The 16,777-nt window shown below is 39.0% G+C and overlaps 2 protein-coding genes across 2 annotated transcripts in view; one reads left to right on the top strand and one right to left on the bottom strand.

Annotated features, from left to right (window-relative positions):
• The window catches only part of Odr4 (odr-4 GPCR localization factor homolog), a 31,483-nt gene extending 30,944 nt beyond the window's left edge, over positions 1 to 539 (bottom strand). The window contains exon 1 of the mRNA XM_059280642.1: positions 340 to 539. The gene's annotated coding sequence lies outside the window, so the exon portion shown is untranslated. The remainder of the gene's footprint in view (positions 1 to 339) is intronic.
• Positions 540 to 1,263: 724 nt separating this feature from the next.
• Tpr (translocated promoter region, nuclear basket protein) overlaps positions 1,264 to 16,777 on the top strand; it is a 15,916-nt gene continuing 402 nt past the window's right edge. The window contains exons 1-9 of the mRNA XM_059280182.1: positions 1,264 to 1,450; positions 3,174 to 3,278; positions 4,323 to 4,396; positions 9,080 to 9,176; positions 11,090 to 11,193; positions 11,379 to 11,543; positions 14,259 to 14,351; positions 15,347 to 15,427; positions 15,502 to 15,589. Coding sequence (XP_059136165.1) covers positions 1,300 to 1,450; positions 3,174 to 3,278; positions 4,323 to 4,396; positions 9,080 to 9,176; positions 11,090 to 11,193; positions 11,379 to 11,543; positions 14,259 to 14,351; positions 15,347 to 15,427; positions 15,502 to 15,589 — 958 coding nt within the window. The 5' untranslated portion in view covers positions 1,264 to 1,299. The remainder of the gene's footprint in view (positions 1,451 to 3,173; positions 3,279 to 4,322; positions 4,397 to 9,079; positions 9,177 to 11,089; positions 11,194 to 11,378; positions 11,544 to 14,258; positions 14,352 to 15,346; positions 15,428 to 15,501; positions 15,590 to 16,777) is intronic.

Genomic DNA, 16,777 nt, shown 5'->3' with positions numbered 1-16,777 from the left:
TAGTGGGACAATTGTTTTAATTTTTTTTCATATAAAAACATCAACATCAGACATTTTTCTGCAGTGTCATCTTCATACATAAACTACATTTTAACTCTTCCTGATTTCTTTTTTGTCTAAAACACTAACTGGACTACTACATTAAGTCGCATTGAATCATTCAGTGCCTCCAACCCCCATGCCTGTACGAGGGTGGACACGAGATAAACTCCTCAGAACTGGGTTTCAGTGTGCACCAGAGTGACTGTCCATATGTTCCCTAACTGTATCCTTTCCTTCTTCCCCTCGAAGAGGAAGTTGTTGGTGCCCGAGTGCACACACATTCGTGGGTCGACTCACTTGTTCTCAGAATGTGCACACGTGGCCAACAAATCCCTCGAGCCCTTCTGTCAGCAAGAGAACTCCGGTGAGACTACAAGTTAGCTGCCTTCAAGGGTCCGATGCCACTCAGGTCCCGCTTTCCCTGCCAATGAACTCATCAGAGAGCGACTGGAGACGCTCCACTTCCCTCTCCAAACTAGGGCACCGGCGGGCGCAGCCTGATGACGCACGCCATCCCCCCCCCCCCCCCGCACACATCTCCGCAGCTCTTCTACCCAAGCAAGCGTGGCCTGCACCCCGCCCCCTTCGGGGCACCATTGAGAGCGTGGCGGTAGCCCGGAGCCTGGCGATCGGCCCTGCTGTGACCCTCTCGTGGCTCGGTTTCTAGAAGCGGCCCCAGAGGAGGACCCATGGCATCCCGGGGTTTTGACGGTAAGGTCTCCTTGCTCCCCGGGTGGGGGTTGGGGGGGGAGGACGATGGTGGCCGAGCACGTATGTGGCGCCACCGCGCGGACACTTGTCACAGCGGAACGAGGCGAGCCGGGGGGCGGGGAGAAAGAAGGAAGCGGAACGGGAGGTGCGGGCGGGACGGAGCTCGCCGAAGCGAGTGAGAAATACTACATTTCCCAGGAGCCTTTGGGTCTGGAAGCAGGTGAAAGCGAAAGCTGGGTCAGAGGCCCGCTGGGAACTCGCATTCCCAGGGTGCATCGCTTCCGGCAGCTGCGTGCGCATAGAGGGCGCGGTGGCGCCCCGAGTGCTGCGTCTAACGCGGGACTCTATTTCCCAGGGTCCCGCCGCGGGAGTCTCCGGCGGGCAGGCGCGAGGGAGCCAGCGAGCGAGGCGGCAGACGGGGCGGCTCAGACGTCTGGGTTCCGCGCTTCGCCTTGCTCCTTCGTTTCTCCTTCGGCGGCGGCTGCTGCTGCTGCTGCTGCCGCCGCCGCCGCCGCCGCCACCGCCGCCGCCGCGACCCCGGCCGACATGGCGGCGGTGTTGCAGCAAGTGCTGGAGCGCCCGGAGCTGAACAAGCTCCCCAAGTCGACCCAGAACAAACTTGAGAAGTTCCTAGCTGATCAGCAGTCCGAGATCGATGGCCTGAAGGGGCGGCACGAGAAATTTAAGGTCGAGAGCGGTGAGTGAGTGAGCTCTCTCCGAGCTCTGGTTTCGGAGCTGTGGCCCGACCTTCCTCCTTACCCGCTTGCACTGTCTGCGAGGTATGCGGGTAGCATCACGCAGGCTTCATGTGCAGTGTAGGCCTTCTCTTCCCTCCTCGCTGAGTGATTTTAAAAAAAAGAAAGAAAGAAAGAAAAGGAGCGATTCCTCCTCCTCCCAGATCTAAATCCACCCTCAACTTGTCTTACGTAGGAACTCTTAGCTTGGGCCCACAGACAAATTGTGGAGAATTTTGGTCAATTTGCACCAGGTTTTTAGGGACTATGCAACCCTAACCTGATTCTGTTTTGTTGTTCTTTAAATGACAGTAATTCCTCCTCTTTTCTACCCACCTGGATTTATAGGCCTTTGCCAATTTCACCTCTTCCATGCCTTGTCCGTCCCAAAACAAAGTAAATGGTCACAAAAATGAATTTGGAAGCAACAGATATCATTAAAAAAGCAATGAAATTGCACTAAATGAATTAGCTATATTATATTTCCCTCAGAAAGCTGGAGATTAATAGAAAATATATACAGATCTGCTTATATGGCCTTGTAGTTGCTTCCGTATAAGAAAGTTGTGGACTTAGTGGTTTGAACTGGTTTAAAGATAATAGTAATTACCCATTAATAAAATAAGAATTTATTTTATTGGTTTTTCGAGACAGGGTTTCTCTGCTCAACAGCCCTACCTGCCCTGGAACTAGCTCAGTAGACCAGGCTGGCCTCGAACTCACAGAGATCCGCCTGCCTCTGCCTCTCAAGTGCTGGGATTAAAGACGCCACTGAGCCTCATCACCACCACCCAGCAGGATTTTTCTTGTTACATGTTTTGGTTTACTTTTTGGTTTTTCGAGACAGGGTTTCTCAGTGTAGCATTAGTGCCTGTCCTGGATCTTGGCTCTGTAGACCAGGCTGGCCTCCAATTCACAGAGATCCTTCTGGCTCCGCCTCCCGAGTGCTGGGGTTAAAGGCCTGTGCCACCACTGCCCGGCCTTGGTTGACTATTAATTGAAGGAATTAGTGCTGTGTTTTGGTAGAGATTAGAAATTTCTACCTAAATTAATTTTCACTTCAATAAAGTATAGTTATCAAACAACGTAGATAACGTTAGCAACAATTATACAGTTAATTGGTGAATATAAATAACTTACATAATATACTATATTCTGTTTATTAATTTAGACAACAAATATGAGGTTTTTTAAAATATGTCCCAATACTGGGATGAAGTAAACAGTTTGTACACAGTCCTTTTGTGGGAAGTCTGCATATTTAGTTTTACAGAAATTTAAGTAGGTGGCATTTTAATTGTTTTACATCAAACCTTTATAAACAATTCAGTTTTTAATTAAATAAAAATTTTAATTTAATAAATGCTTATTTTTAAATGTTTAGCAATCTCCTGAGGTCTGGAGAAAATACCAAGATACAAAATTGTTGCCTGCTTAGAAGAAATTAATTTATGAATCCCCTTTTAGGTATTATTATCTTTGTTATATTATATCAGTTGAAAATGTTAGAAAAGTCCTTTACAGTGCTAAATCTATTTATTTATTGAGATTTGATTTTCCAATATTGGATCTTAAGTTTTTCATTCAGTATCCTAAGACATGAATAGTGGTCTTAAGACGGCTGATTTTGGGGGTGTGGGAGGTGTGCTTGCCTTTACTCTTGGTGTTTGGCCTTGTCTTTTGTAGAGCAACAGTACTTTGAGATAGAGAAGAGGTTGTCCCAGAGTCAGGAGAGGCTTGTGAATGAGACCCGCGAATGTCAGAACTTGCGGCTGGAGCTTGAGAAGCTAAGTAAGTATTTAATTATATCTTTCTAACTGTTCTTGGATGTTCAGTTACTCCTTTGTGTAGCATCACAGAGGCAGGGAGCCTGCCCCTCCTGGAAACAGGTTTTCCAGATAGCGGAGCCCTGAACAAGGTAAAGACACACCCAGTTCCTCTGACTTCAGGCCCAGAGGCAGACTGACCGCTGTCACATCTTTAAGTCCTGCTTTCTCATTCTAAATGTCTTTGGGCCTTCCAAACACCTACCTCCACCCGAACCACACAAACGGTGTTTTTAGTCTAATTTGATGGTGACAGCAGACTTGGGCCCACATCTCTCTCTGACTACCTCACAAAGAACCCTTAAAAACCACACTGCTCTCTGAGAGCGCAGCAGCTTTGCTGCATACTCACTGAGGAGTGATAAAGACTGTCAGTTCTGTGCCTTTCTCAACCCCCTCCCTATTTCTCTCTCCCTACAACTACAACATTGCTCTTTGAGGCAAGGTCTTGAGTAGCCCCAAACTCACCTAGTGAGCCCCAAACTCACCTTATAGACTAGGCTGGCTTTGAACTTGTAGCTGTCCTTCTGCCTCTGCCTCCCAAGTGCTGGGATTATAAGTGTGTAACACTAGACCTGGCTTTAGATGCTTTCATAAAAGAAATTTTCAAATGTGTATTTTTTCTATATAACTGAGTGTATACAGGAAGATAAATGCATCATGAATACAATCGGAGTGGAAACATAATTTTTTCTTTTATGGGAAAGGCACAGTTCTTAGTAATAAAAAAGCATAGAATTGCACGTGTTTATTATGATATGTAATGAATACATATATGTAGTTCAAATACATTGTGTGTATTGAGCCTGACCTGCTTGTTCTATTTTATATAAACTTAAATAGAAAGTGGCATTGAAAAACTGACATTGCTAATTTTACTACAAATTGGGAGTAGAATTATTACATTTGACTGTAGTATATTTAAACTTTTGGTCTAGACTACAATAAGACCAGAATATATTCACTTTTAAGTTAACACATCTGTGTGCATTACTTTCCTTTTCTCTAGATAACCAAGTAAAAGTGTTAACTGAGAAAAACAAAGAACTTGAAACTGCTCAAGATCGTAATCTAGGCATTCAGGTAAAACTCTGTCCAGTAAATAAAGCTGATTGCAGTTATGATACTTGAAGCTTTTGTATTCTGCTTTTATGTCTTAGATATTAGTAGCCCAGCATTCACTGTGGTTTGGTACACTTAGGGAACTGGGTCACTGTTTCTTTAGAGCAATGATAAGAATAACAGATTAAATATGATAATAATGATTGTTACTATGTTAATAGTCATATCCAGTCTTTCTTTAACCATATGGAACTACATTTTTTTAAAATTACATTTGATTTGAGACTCAGATTTTTTTTTTTCAAAACTCAGCAAGAAAAAAATTATACTTTCAGGTTCTGAATAGGAGTGTAAAATACCTAAAATACATGGATAAATTAATTTGTAAGAAATGTAATATGCTTTAAGCACTTTAAAAATTTTAGTGTGGGTTTTGTTTGTGTTTTTTGCCTCGGTATTAAAAAAAAAACTTAGTTTTCTGAAAACTTAAAAATCATATTTGTATGTTGGAGAATTTCCACAGCGTGTTCCTGGGTAAGATGGTTTTCCAAATTAATATAGGCTTTAATGCAAGATCCTGATAAGCATTCTAAGTTTGATAAAACAGCAACAACAGTGAAGTCTATAACCCAAAAGAATAATGGGCACAAGCATAGATACAATTTAATAAAACTGATAGAGCTAGAAAATAATGTGTTTAACTGCCTTGTAAGCCAGCTTCCTGTTAGTCACTGTAATAAAATGCCACATAGAACATACAGTAAGAGGTTTATTTTCATTGACAGTTGTAGCAAACTTTCTTGTTGGACTCTTGTGAGCCCACCAGCTAGCTAATAACGACTTGGCCTTAGCTTAGGCTTGCTCCTAACTAGTTCTTACAACTTAAATTAACCCGTATTTTTTAATCTGCGTTCTTCCACGAGACTTTTTACCTCATTTCTGTATTACCATCCTGATTCCCCTGTGTCTGGCTGACGACCCTGCCTTTCTTCTTCCTAGGGTCCTCTCTGTCCTTAGAAGTCCCACCTAACCTTTTCCTACCTAGATATTGGCCATTCAGCTCTTTATTAAACCAGTCAAAAGGCAAAGGCACGTTTTCACAGTGTAAACAAATATTTCACAACATTTCCCTCTTTTTGTCTAAATAAAAAGGAAAGGGTTTAACTCTTAACACAGTAAAACTATATAAAATAAGAACAATTCTCGGGTAAGAATTACATTTATGATCTCTGTTTGTATTTGGCAGTTTTGGAGAAAATACTCTATTACCTATCCTGTCTTGATGAGTCCAAAGTTTTATACCTAAACCGCTTTCTACCATAGCTTGTATTACCATCCTAAAAGTTTTTTTTTTAACCTTAAAACATTTTCTTAAACAACTTAAGCTTTTATGTCTCAACATTTATAAACTTTACATCTCTTTTGTAAGTTTCTTTCTTGAATTTGGTAACAAAGAAAACAGTGTAACTATTTAGTCTTCAACCCCCATTAGAGACTCAAGAAGGATAAAATATTACCAGAGTAAACAGGAAGTGCAGAGCAAACAACTTTCAAAACTATAGAAATATAGAAAGACAGAAACAGCTCGCTGGCTGCCTGGACAGCCGCCCAAGGTTGCTCTGCAATGCCGGGGCTTCCATCTTCGACCTCCAGGTCTAGAATATCTGACATACTTTTTTGTGAAGCAGGAAAATTTTGAAGGACTGCCCTACTTTGTTTTTACAACAAGAGAAGCAAGTTCCATATGGAGATTCTTCTATGCTCATCGTTTTGGTTTTTTGTTGTTGTTGTTGTTTTTGTTTGTTTGTTTTTCAGGTTTTTTTGAGGTAGATTGGTGCTGTGAGCAGATGTGCCTCACTGTAGTGAAAAGCCTTAGGTTATTAAAACATCTTAAATGCTATATTCTGTAGGTCTCTGAAGTGTTTGAAGACCACCTATATATCTAAAATACATCTGTTTAACCTTGAAAACGTATCTGCGTGGCTACAAGTATGATTGTTATAGATGACTAACTACTAACCTACATTTCTTAATTTTCCCAAACAGTTTGTAATAAAAGCATTTAAAGACCAGAACTTTACATTTGAAAATGAGCTGGAAAGGTATAATACCTTAAACAAGAGTAGAGACATATATACAGTATATTAAAACAAAAATAACCTTAAATTTGTATCAATATATGAAAATTCATACCAATGTAAAATATTTGAGATTAGTAGTTTTTTAGTTTAAAAGTAGATTCAGTAATCTACCCTTTTATCCTATCATTTCTTTTTTTTTTTAATTTAAAAAATTTTATTACAAAAATAATACACACTAAAAACTCAAATGATACAGAAATAAAAGCAGAATACTTATTCAGTATGCATAAACCAAATGAACACCTCCTCTCCATTCCCATCCCCAAAGGTTCACTGAACAATTTAACATAGTTTTACATCTTTCCCTTTGCACATACAATTATATACAAACATATCATATACACCTGGTTTTTTACTCTTACACAAATGGGATCATACATGTCTATTATTTGACTCAAATTCTATCTTCATTCAGTGTCCTGAAATTTTCTGAAACAAATCTAATGCACTTCTCTAGACTTCATTTCCTTAAATAAAAAATTCACTCACTGGTATCAAATGCAAATCTCTGTCTCTCTGTCTGTCTGTCTCTCTCTCTCTGGTTTTTCAAGACAGGGTTTCTCTGTGTAGCCCTGGCTGTCCTGGAACTCACTCTGTAAACCAGGCTGACTTAGAACTCACAGAGATCTGCCTGCCTCTGCCTCCCAAGTGCTGGGGTTAAAGGCGTGTGCCACCAGCACCCGGGTCAAGTGCAAAGCTCTTGAAGATAGGGAAAAAAATCCCTGAATCTAACTTCCTTTGTTTAGTTTCCTCACTGACCATGACCAATAACAACTTGCAACCAACCCTCCTAAACAGTGACAAACTTCCAAATCTCCCGCATCAGACAGTTTTACAGGTTTCAGTCCGTGACCAATTTGCTCTATTGCTTTGGGCTTATGGCGAAGAACGTGGTGAAGAAAGCTTCACCTCAGCATAGGATGCAAAAAAATGAAAAAGAGGATCTTAGGTTCTACTTTTTCCTTCAAAAGCACACCCTCAGTGACCTAAATACCTCATGTTAGGACCCACCTTATGAGGTTAATATCACTTAGCAATAACAGTTAATAACAATGTAGCCATGGACTAAGAACCAAACTATGGTTCTTGCATGGCCATTTGGGATCGAAGCTGTAGCAATTGATTTCTTATTGAGAAAGATTTCTAGGAAACAGCTGATAGCTTTTCTCTGAAGTTCCAGTATCGGCAGGGAATCTACACTTTCCATATCTGTAACATGGAACTACAAGAACAGACATCAGAAAGAAACAGGACATCCAAATTATTATAAAAGAAGTGTAAATTATTTAAAAAGTAATTTCTAGTTGGAAATGCCATGATCTTTTGTCAGAAATTCCATGGAAAATGTCCTTGAACTATAAGTGAATTCTAAGAAGTTAGAGGGTACAAGTGTACAAGAGTCAGTAGCTCTCTACATACAATGAAAAGAAGTAAGCAATTCCATTTATGAAAACATTTTTAAATGTATTTAGAAGTAAGTTTAAAGAAAGGTGAAGATTTATAAATAACTATAAGATGTTGCTAAAGTAAGGAAAGCACAAATGAAAAGATAACTCTTCTAATGTGAAAGAATAGTGACGTCTACCCACAGCAGTGTTTACAGATTTAGCCTGTTAGCATAGATTGGCTTGGATCTTATAATCCTTCAGTCAGAGCCTCTTAGGGTCTTAGGATTACAGGCTTGTGCCTCACACAGTTCTTAACTAAATTCCAATAGCATTCTTAACTGACGTGTGGAAAAAATAATTATAAAATTTGCGTAAAACCAAACAAAACCCCCAAATAGCCAAAGCAGTCCTGAGAAATAACAAAATTGGAAATGTGATACTTCCTGATTTCAGATTTATAACACAAAGCATAGTAAGCAAAACAGTATGGTCTTATATTTTCGTAACAGGAACATAGACCAACAGAGTAAATGGAAGACTTAGGAGTAAATAAATATATGCTGTCTAAGGAATAGTGTTCCTTAGAGACACAAAGTACAACAGAATGAATATGGACTGTATAATGGACAGAAAATTGGGGTTGTTTTTTGATGGTGGTGGTCTTTGTTTTGTTTTTTAATCTATTTTTTTATGCTATAAAACTAAAAGGCAACAGGGGCAAAGCTTTTTGTTTTTAAATTTGATGATGATCTTTTTGGAAATTACACTAAATCCTTAAGCTACAAGAACAAAATTAATTATGACCACAGCAAACTGAAAACCTTGTGTACTACAAAGGAAATAAAGCAAAGCAGTAGCTACCAGGAATGGGAGGAAAATACCTGGTAAGGGCCCAGGGTCCAAGGTTCATAAAGTTCTTAGAAGTAGTGGTAGAAACAAATAGTTTTCTTTGAAAATGGACAAAGAACTTGACTTCAAAGAATGATTTTAAAAATCAGAAATATAGATAGATGTGTTGAGATTATTATGAGTATTTTTAACTTGTTGATACCTAAGTTGTAAGGGAAGGAAAACATTTTCAAGTACCTGCTAATATTAATTGAAATGATGATTCAAACACCTGTATTGATTGTTTAACTTATGTTCTTGAAACATGCTGTTTTGTGGTATGACAGAGCCAGTTTACAAGAGCAAAGGAAGAGTTAGAAGCTGAAAAAAGAGACCTAATCAGAACCAATGAGAGATTGTCTCAGGAAGTTGAATATTTAACAGGTATGAAGAAATGCTTGTGCCTCTGACTATATTCTTTGTTACTGGTGGTGCTTCTGTTGCTGATGCTTCTGTTACGTTTCTTTAGTGTGAGAGAGTTCAGTATAATAATCCTATTGTTCCTTCCATTTACTTATCAAGAGATTGGCCAGGCATCATATCACCTGTCTTTAAATTCCAGCATTCAGGATGCAGAGGCAGGCAGATCTGAGTTTGAGGCCAGCCTAGATCAGTCTGCATAGTTAGTTGCAGGGCAGCCAGAACTACATAGAGAGACCCTGTCTTTGGATGGATGGATGGATGGATGGATGGATGGATGGATGGATGGATGGAGTCTTAAGTGTCTAGGAAGTTTACCCATGAAAACTGTTGAGCTAAATTTTATATATATAACTCTATAGTACAATACTATTTATTTATTTAGTCTTGTTAAGTTTCCCAGGCTTTTTTCAAACTCCCTTAATAGCCCAAGCTGAGTTCAGATTTATTCTCCCAAGTACTAGGATTACAGGTATATGCCACCATGTCTGGTTCCTACAATGCTATTTATAATACCAAATTGAAAGTAGTTTAATTGTACAGTTGCAAAGGCTGAACTTACATTCATTTTATGTAGATACCTTTACTATCCATAAACACTTAATCTTAGAACCTCAAAGAAAGTCAGTGTTGTTTTTAAACAAACTGGAGCGTGGGCAACTTACTGGTGGCTATACTACTGAAGAAAACACCCTCCCTCAGCAACCATTAACTGCTAGAACTTCTGTGATGAAATTTTAACAGGCCCCAATCTCCTCAAGTGCTATGCAGGTAACTATCTGCAGTGAGTTCATGAGTGCAAGCAACTATAATGAACTCGGTGGGCCCTCAGAAGAAGCCATGCTAGGGTTGGAGAGGTGACAAGATAGCCATGGACTTGCTCTGCAGAAGGCTCTCAGCAGAAGAAGGAGGGGGATAAGGGAGAAGTGGATGAAACTGCTAAAATTCATTGAGCATGTGTGAAACTGTCAAAGAAGGAATATAAAATGTATCAGCATACTATGTTTGATATATTTGTCAAAATGACTTTTAAACAGTTAATTATACTTTCCCTTGGGCTTTTTTAAAATAATTCCTTTAAATAAGGAAAAAGTGTTCACATATCTATGCTGTGATGTTATGTCGTAATACTCACTTGGTACCTACTTTTCCAGTCTCAGAGAAGAATGACTTCAGAGTGTTTGTTGATTGTGTTGATTATCTAGCTAGTGGTAATAAGGACTAAATAAGTTATTTTCATAAAAACATGGTTATTAAAGAACAAGAAAAATTAAATGCAATTTTAATAGAAGGTTTTTATATTTGTCTTTACCTTTTAAATTAAATGGTTATTTTTAAAAATTTTAATAGCTCTTTAGGAATCTAGCTGAAAAGTTAAAGTTAATGTTAAGTATTTATAAAGTTAAGTAACCAGTTAAATTAATTCACTTGAGTGGGTGTACAAATTTGGATTCTACCTATTGGTTACAATTACATTTACGGGTTAGAGAGATGGCTCAGTAGTTCAGAGCGTTTGCTGCTCTTAATGGACTAGAATTTGGTTTCCAATAAATTACCTGTAACTCCAGGTCTAAAGGATTCATACAACACACAGTACACACACACACACACACACACACACACACACACACACACACACACAAATAGATAATAAAATTAAAAGGCTTCAATAGAAATTTAGTTTGTAATTGTAGAAATTGAGTTAGTAGTAGGTTTATATTTATAGTAATGTACTTTGATACTTAGTTCCTGCAAGTGTTACCTAGTCGTTATTTTTTTTTTTTTTTGGTTTTTCGAGACAGGGTTTTTCTGTGTAGCTTTGTGCCTTTCCTGGAACTCACTTATTTTTAAATGCTTACTCTCCTCCTCCTTTCTAGAGGATGTTAAACGTCTAAATGAAAAACTTAAAGAAAGCAACACGACGAAGGGTGAACTTCAGTTAAAGTTGGATGAACTTCAAGCTTCTGATGTTGCTGTGAAGGCAAGTAATAATCGACTCCCAATGAATGCAGACTCACGCCTAAGGAGCTATACGTTACTGTATTTTTTGTTGTCTTAATAGTCTATATGTTTCTGGTCTGAAATAAAATTTATGTGTCCCTGAGCTACAAATGAAAGGTTTTTTTAAATAGTTTTACTCATTGTTACTTAAAAAATTGTTTTTAGTACCGAGAAAAACGCTTAGAACAAGAAAAGGAGTTGCTGCACAACCAGAACTCATGGCTCAGTGCAGAGTTGAAAACCAAAACTGATGAGCTGTTGGCTCTCGGGAGAGAAAAAGGAAACGAAATTCTGGAACTCAAGTGTAATCTTGAAAACAAAAAGGAAGAGGTGAGTAGTAAAATGACCTTCTTTGTGTTGAGCATGGTGTTGGTAAATTCAGTAAGTGACAGTGTTCTTCTACCTGGTTAGTTTTGTGCTAAGTGGGCACAGTAGAACTCACCTTAAACTAGGGAAGTAAAGACTTTACAGGGGTTTCAGTGACATTTATACCACCTGCTCTAGTAATACACCTCTCTTTGCAAAGATATTAAGAAGTAGCCCTAACTTTGTGAGTTACATTCAACCACATCATTCCATCGAATAACTCTTTCCTTGCTCACTCTATTTTGAGGTTTTGGCTCAAAATGCACTAGGTTAATCTGCAGTGCATGACAGTGGAAGTAAGACACAGGAACGGCTTCAGGCTGAGGAGCTCCTGCTTATGTCGTTGACAGTTTTCCTCTTTTGGCCAGTCTTGGCAGTTTTAGAGACTAACTAAACCCTAGAGCCTTTGCCCCACAGTTACTATAGTGATACTGTTAAAAGTGTTTGCTCATTTTGGGGGTGCCCACCACCCAGCTACCAAATAATCACACATGCAGGCTTATTCTTAATTATGAATGCTTGGCCGTAGCTTGGCTTAGTTTCTTGCCAGCTTTCCTTAACTTACCCCATCTGCCTTTTGCCTCTGGGCTTTTCCTGTTCTCTTCTGTAAATCTTACTCAGTTGCTGATTGTGTGGCTGGCCCCTGATGTCCTCCTTTTCAATCCCCCTTCCCAGATTTCTCCTTCTATGTATTCTCTCTGCCTGCCAGCCCCGCCTATGCTTTTTCCTGCCTTGCTATTGGCCGTTCAGGTCTTTATTAGACCACCATGTGTTTTAGACAGGCACAGTAACACAGCTTCACAGAGTTAAATGCAACAAAAACAAAAGTAATACACCTTAAAATAATATTCTACAACATAGTGATGTAGGTTCAACAGTTGAATGTCTGTTTTCTTGTTGTTACGGTTACTGAAGTGAGACATTTGGTGCACTGAATGGCTGCACACAAACATAAGATTACTATGATTACTACTGTGAAGGTAATTTCAAGAGACTAAAATATGTTTCATGACAAGTCAGGTAAAGAAATGAGCATTGAGTAAAGATTGACCTGTAAGAGGAGTCTCCATGTTCTAATTGTTTGTTGATTTCTTACACTAGACCCTGTAGTTTCTACAGTACCACCTATGTTTACCCTTGGGTAGCAGGTGCCATTGTTAAGCACACTCCTCCCTGTGTAGATCACAGAGTCCAGAGTAATCATCTTATCTAAAATAACTTTCACAAGGAATTCGAAAAATCTTTTCAGGTTAATACTAAACTTTGTAGTAGACTCAGGTACAGTAGTTAATGTTCAAAAGATTTTTTATTGTTACCTCATTTATAAGTATTCTTCTACAGAGTGACTATTTAAAAGCATGTGCACCTGCTGGCAAGCTCCTATAACTATGTCTAATTTGTGAATGGAGCAACAGTGGTGCCATTAAAATTTCTCAGTAGCATTAACCTTATTTTTCAGTCATTGAGACATTGAGTTGCCTGAATATGGGTGATGATTGCTAATTCCTCCTTCAATTAAAAATACATCCTCAAGACCCAAACCAGACAATTCCCTGTGGAATCTTGATGCATTAGGAGTTATTTAGAAATAACAAGGAATCTATATGCTAATCTGAAAGCCTAAAGCCTATATAAGGATCCAGATATGTAATTTGAATGAATGGATAATCACTTGAATTATGTAAGATTTGTCATTAGGTTAACTAGAATATCTCTAAGACCACATAAGGATTAACAGTTAACATAGCATATCCAGTATTCTAAGTTTCCTGAAGATGGTTTCAGTTCTGAAATCTTGTCATGGGTGAGCAGAGATGAAGCCTATGTAAAAGAGGAAGAAGAAGAAAGATTTTCGTGGCAAAGAAGTCTTGTTGCATAATCTCCAAGGCCATGAGTGTTTTTACTTCTGGGGAGCATCACTCCTGGTGAGGTTTCCTTTGAGGGGATACAGTGGGCACATAGCCCCAGAACCCTGGAGAGAAGACCTGCAATTTTCCCACAGTGTAGGTGGTAAGAGTTTGGTGTGGACCTCCATCAAGTTCAAGAGTCTTTCTCTGAGATGGTTGCCAAGAGACTCAGTGTCCAGGTTGTACATCATGAAAGGACTAGCTGCCATCATGAGGTGATGGGTCATATTTGGCTTCTTTCACCAAATCCAGTAGTCTGACCTTAAAAATCATCTGAAACTTGTACTTTTATGAGAATCTTTTCAGTGGATTTCCTCAAAAGTAAACTGTTTTGACTTACATCCACTGTGAGAACTAGAGATAGTCTTTCTCCTGCTACTGGGGACCAAATGCTCTTCGTACTGTTTCCTGTATGAAGCTAGAGCACTGTCTTCAGTCGTAAAATAGCAAAGGGCACAGCGATCTAGTCGGTCTTTTCCTGTCTCCTTGGTGCTCTTTTAGAGACTGTTGGAGGTAGACTTCAGATTGCTCTGGGCTCATAGGGTACAGTCCCTGGTTGCGTGGCCTGTGGGCTTGATCAGGAACAACATGGAGGCTGGAGTTTGTAATAAAGGGATTTCACCACATTGCAGGCAGATGACAGAGAAAAATCTTATTTTCTTAATAATGCATACTTATAAATTACCTTTTTGGAAGGGAGTTATTTTGCTTTTGGTAGTATAAACTTAATATTAAATTGATCTCAGTTATGACACCTCCCATTTGTTTCTAGGTTTTGAGACTGGAAGAACAGATGAATGGCTTAAAAACATCAAATGAACATCTTCAGAAACATGTAGAGGATTTGTTGACAAAATTAAAAGAGGTACATATGACTGCTTAAAAATACTTTTTGTTTTGTTGTGGTTTGGTTTAAGTTAATTTCAGGAGTCTCATGAAGCCTAGGCTGGCATTAATTATGGCTATTTAACCAAGGAGAACCTTCAGCTTTTTTTGGTTTTGTTTGGTTTTTCGAGAAAGGTTTCTCTAGGTATGTAACTCTGCCTGTCCTGGAACTCTCTCTGTAGGCCAGGCTGGCCTTGAACTCAGAGATCTGTCTGCCTCTGCCTCCCAAGTTCTGGGATTAAAGGTGTGTACCACCACTGCCAGGCTATAGCCTTGAACTTTTAAACCTCCTGTTTCTATCTCCAGAGTTCTGGGATTAGAAGTGTGCTCCCATCACACCTGCTTTTATATAGTGCTGGGAATCAATATTCTAGTCAAGATTGACCACTCTTTCTGGTGGATTATTCCTGGATTCTCAAACCCTAGCACTACCAATAGAGCTACAGACCCTAAAATAAGTATTGTTTGCAAAAGTATTAAAACGTGTGGACTGCTGTTATTTGACAAAATATTGTCGAATATTTTTGGTTTTTTGGATAAGATCTTACTATGTTTTCAAGGATAGTCTAGACCCACATTTGAGGCTCAAGGTGCCTCAAATTAATAATCCTTAGTTCCTGAGTGATAAGATTATCTGCCTTTACTACCACACCTGTATGATTTTATGGTTTCATCTTTCTCTAGCACCCATAAAACAACCAGATTGTCTCCAAATATTTACTGAGTAGAATCATAAATAGCAATTACATGCTGTGGACTAAATACTAGGTACAAAACTAGTATGAGTTCATTTTAATTTTATTATTTTGCTTTAAAAGTATTTATCCTCAAAGTAATTTACTGTCAGAAATCTGTTTCAGTTGTTATCTTTACAAAGTGGACTTTCTCTCTTGATGATTCATAAATATCTTAAATAATTCAAGCTGTACTTACTAGTGTATACATTGATATAATTGTACTTTTGTCTTATTTTAGGCCAAAGAACAGCAAGCCAGTATGGAAGAGAAATTCCACAATGAATTGAATGCTCACATAAAACTCTCCAATCTGTACAAGGTAAGAACCCACCACACACATTAGCATCTAAGGCGGGACTCTTGGCTGGTGGTGACTTTGTGATGACCTTGTAGAGTGCCGCTGACGACTCCGAGGCTAAGAGCAATGAACTGACCCGGGCGGTGGATGAACTGCACAAACTTCTGAAAGAAGCTGGGGAAGGTAAGCTTTAGAGGACGGCAGGATGGTTTCGTTTGAGGGTAAAAGTGCATTTCTTCATATTTGTGGAGCTGGTTTAATTTAAAAGTAAGGCTTGGCTTTATTGGGGACAAAATTTGGTACGGAATAAAGAGCCTAGGCTCAGAAAATGTATTTTAAAACAGATAGTATATTTGAAAATATAGATGCTAATATGGTGGCTTGTCTTCCTCTTTCATCTTAGAACATTAGGAACTCTTCTTACGCGATAAGTTTGCCTTCATTTTTAAGTTGTCAGTTGTTAAACCTTGGGAGTTTCTCCTTTCTACCCTCTCTCCTTCGCTTCCTTCTCTCTCTCCCTCCTTTCCTCCCCCCCCCCCCCCCCCCGTATGTATTTAGTTAGTCATCCCGTAGTGGATATAAATTCTTAGTGGTCTTAGAGATATTCTAGTTCGCTGAATGACAAACCTCAGATAATCTAAGTAATTACTCATTCATTCAAATTACATACCTAGACCTTTATATAGGCTTTAGGCTTTTATATAGATTTTAGGCTTTTAGATTCACACATAGATTCCTTGTTAAAATATCAAACTAGCAAAAACTATAGATAAAGTTTCACAGATAAATTATACCAAATCTGAAGAAAATTCAAGCAAAGGATAATTTTAACCATACGAATATAAACATCACATCTCAAGAATTGGCACCAGGGGCCGGGCGGTGGTGGCGCACGCCTTTAATCCCAGCACTCGGGAGGCAGAGCCAGGCGGATCTCTGTGAGTTCGAGGCCAGCCTGGACTACCAAGTGAGTTCCAGGAAAGGCGCAAAGCTACACAGAGAAACCCTGTCTTGAAAAACCAAAAAAAAAAAAAAAAGAATTGGCACCAGGGCCCATCACGGAGACTTAAAGATACTCAGTTCTCTTATTTAAGTGGTACAGGACTTGTTGTAACCTACACACAACTGCCTGTCTCCCTTAAACCAACTTTAGGTTGTTCATAGTCTGTAGTCCAGCAGAAGTGGCTGTGCTTTAGTGTTTACGGGATGGTGACAAAAGAGTCTGCATTTTCATGACAGATACTTTTTTTTTTCTCATTATTTTCAAGCCACGGTTAAATCTTTAATATGGAATTCAGGGAAATGGAAAGCCAACAGTACTTATGATCTTTATGTTTAGTTATCTTTTCTACTCATTTCTTATGTTTTAAA

This window comes from Peromyscus eremicus, chromosome 15 (assembly GCF_949786415.1).
Source record: "Peromyscus eremicus chromosome 15, PerEre_H2_v1, whole genome shotgun sequence".
NCBI classification, from domain to species: Eukaryota; Metazoa; Chordata; class Mammalia; order Rodentia; family Cricetidae; genus Peromyscus; species Peromyscus eremicus.
This window is presented reverse-complemented; position numbering and strand designations above follow the sequence as displayed.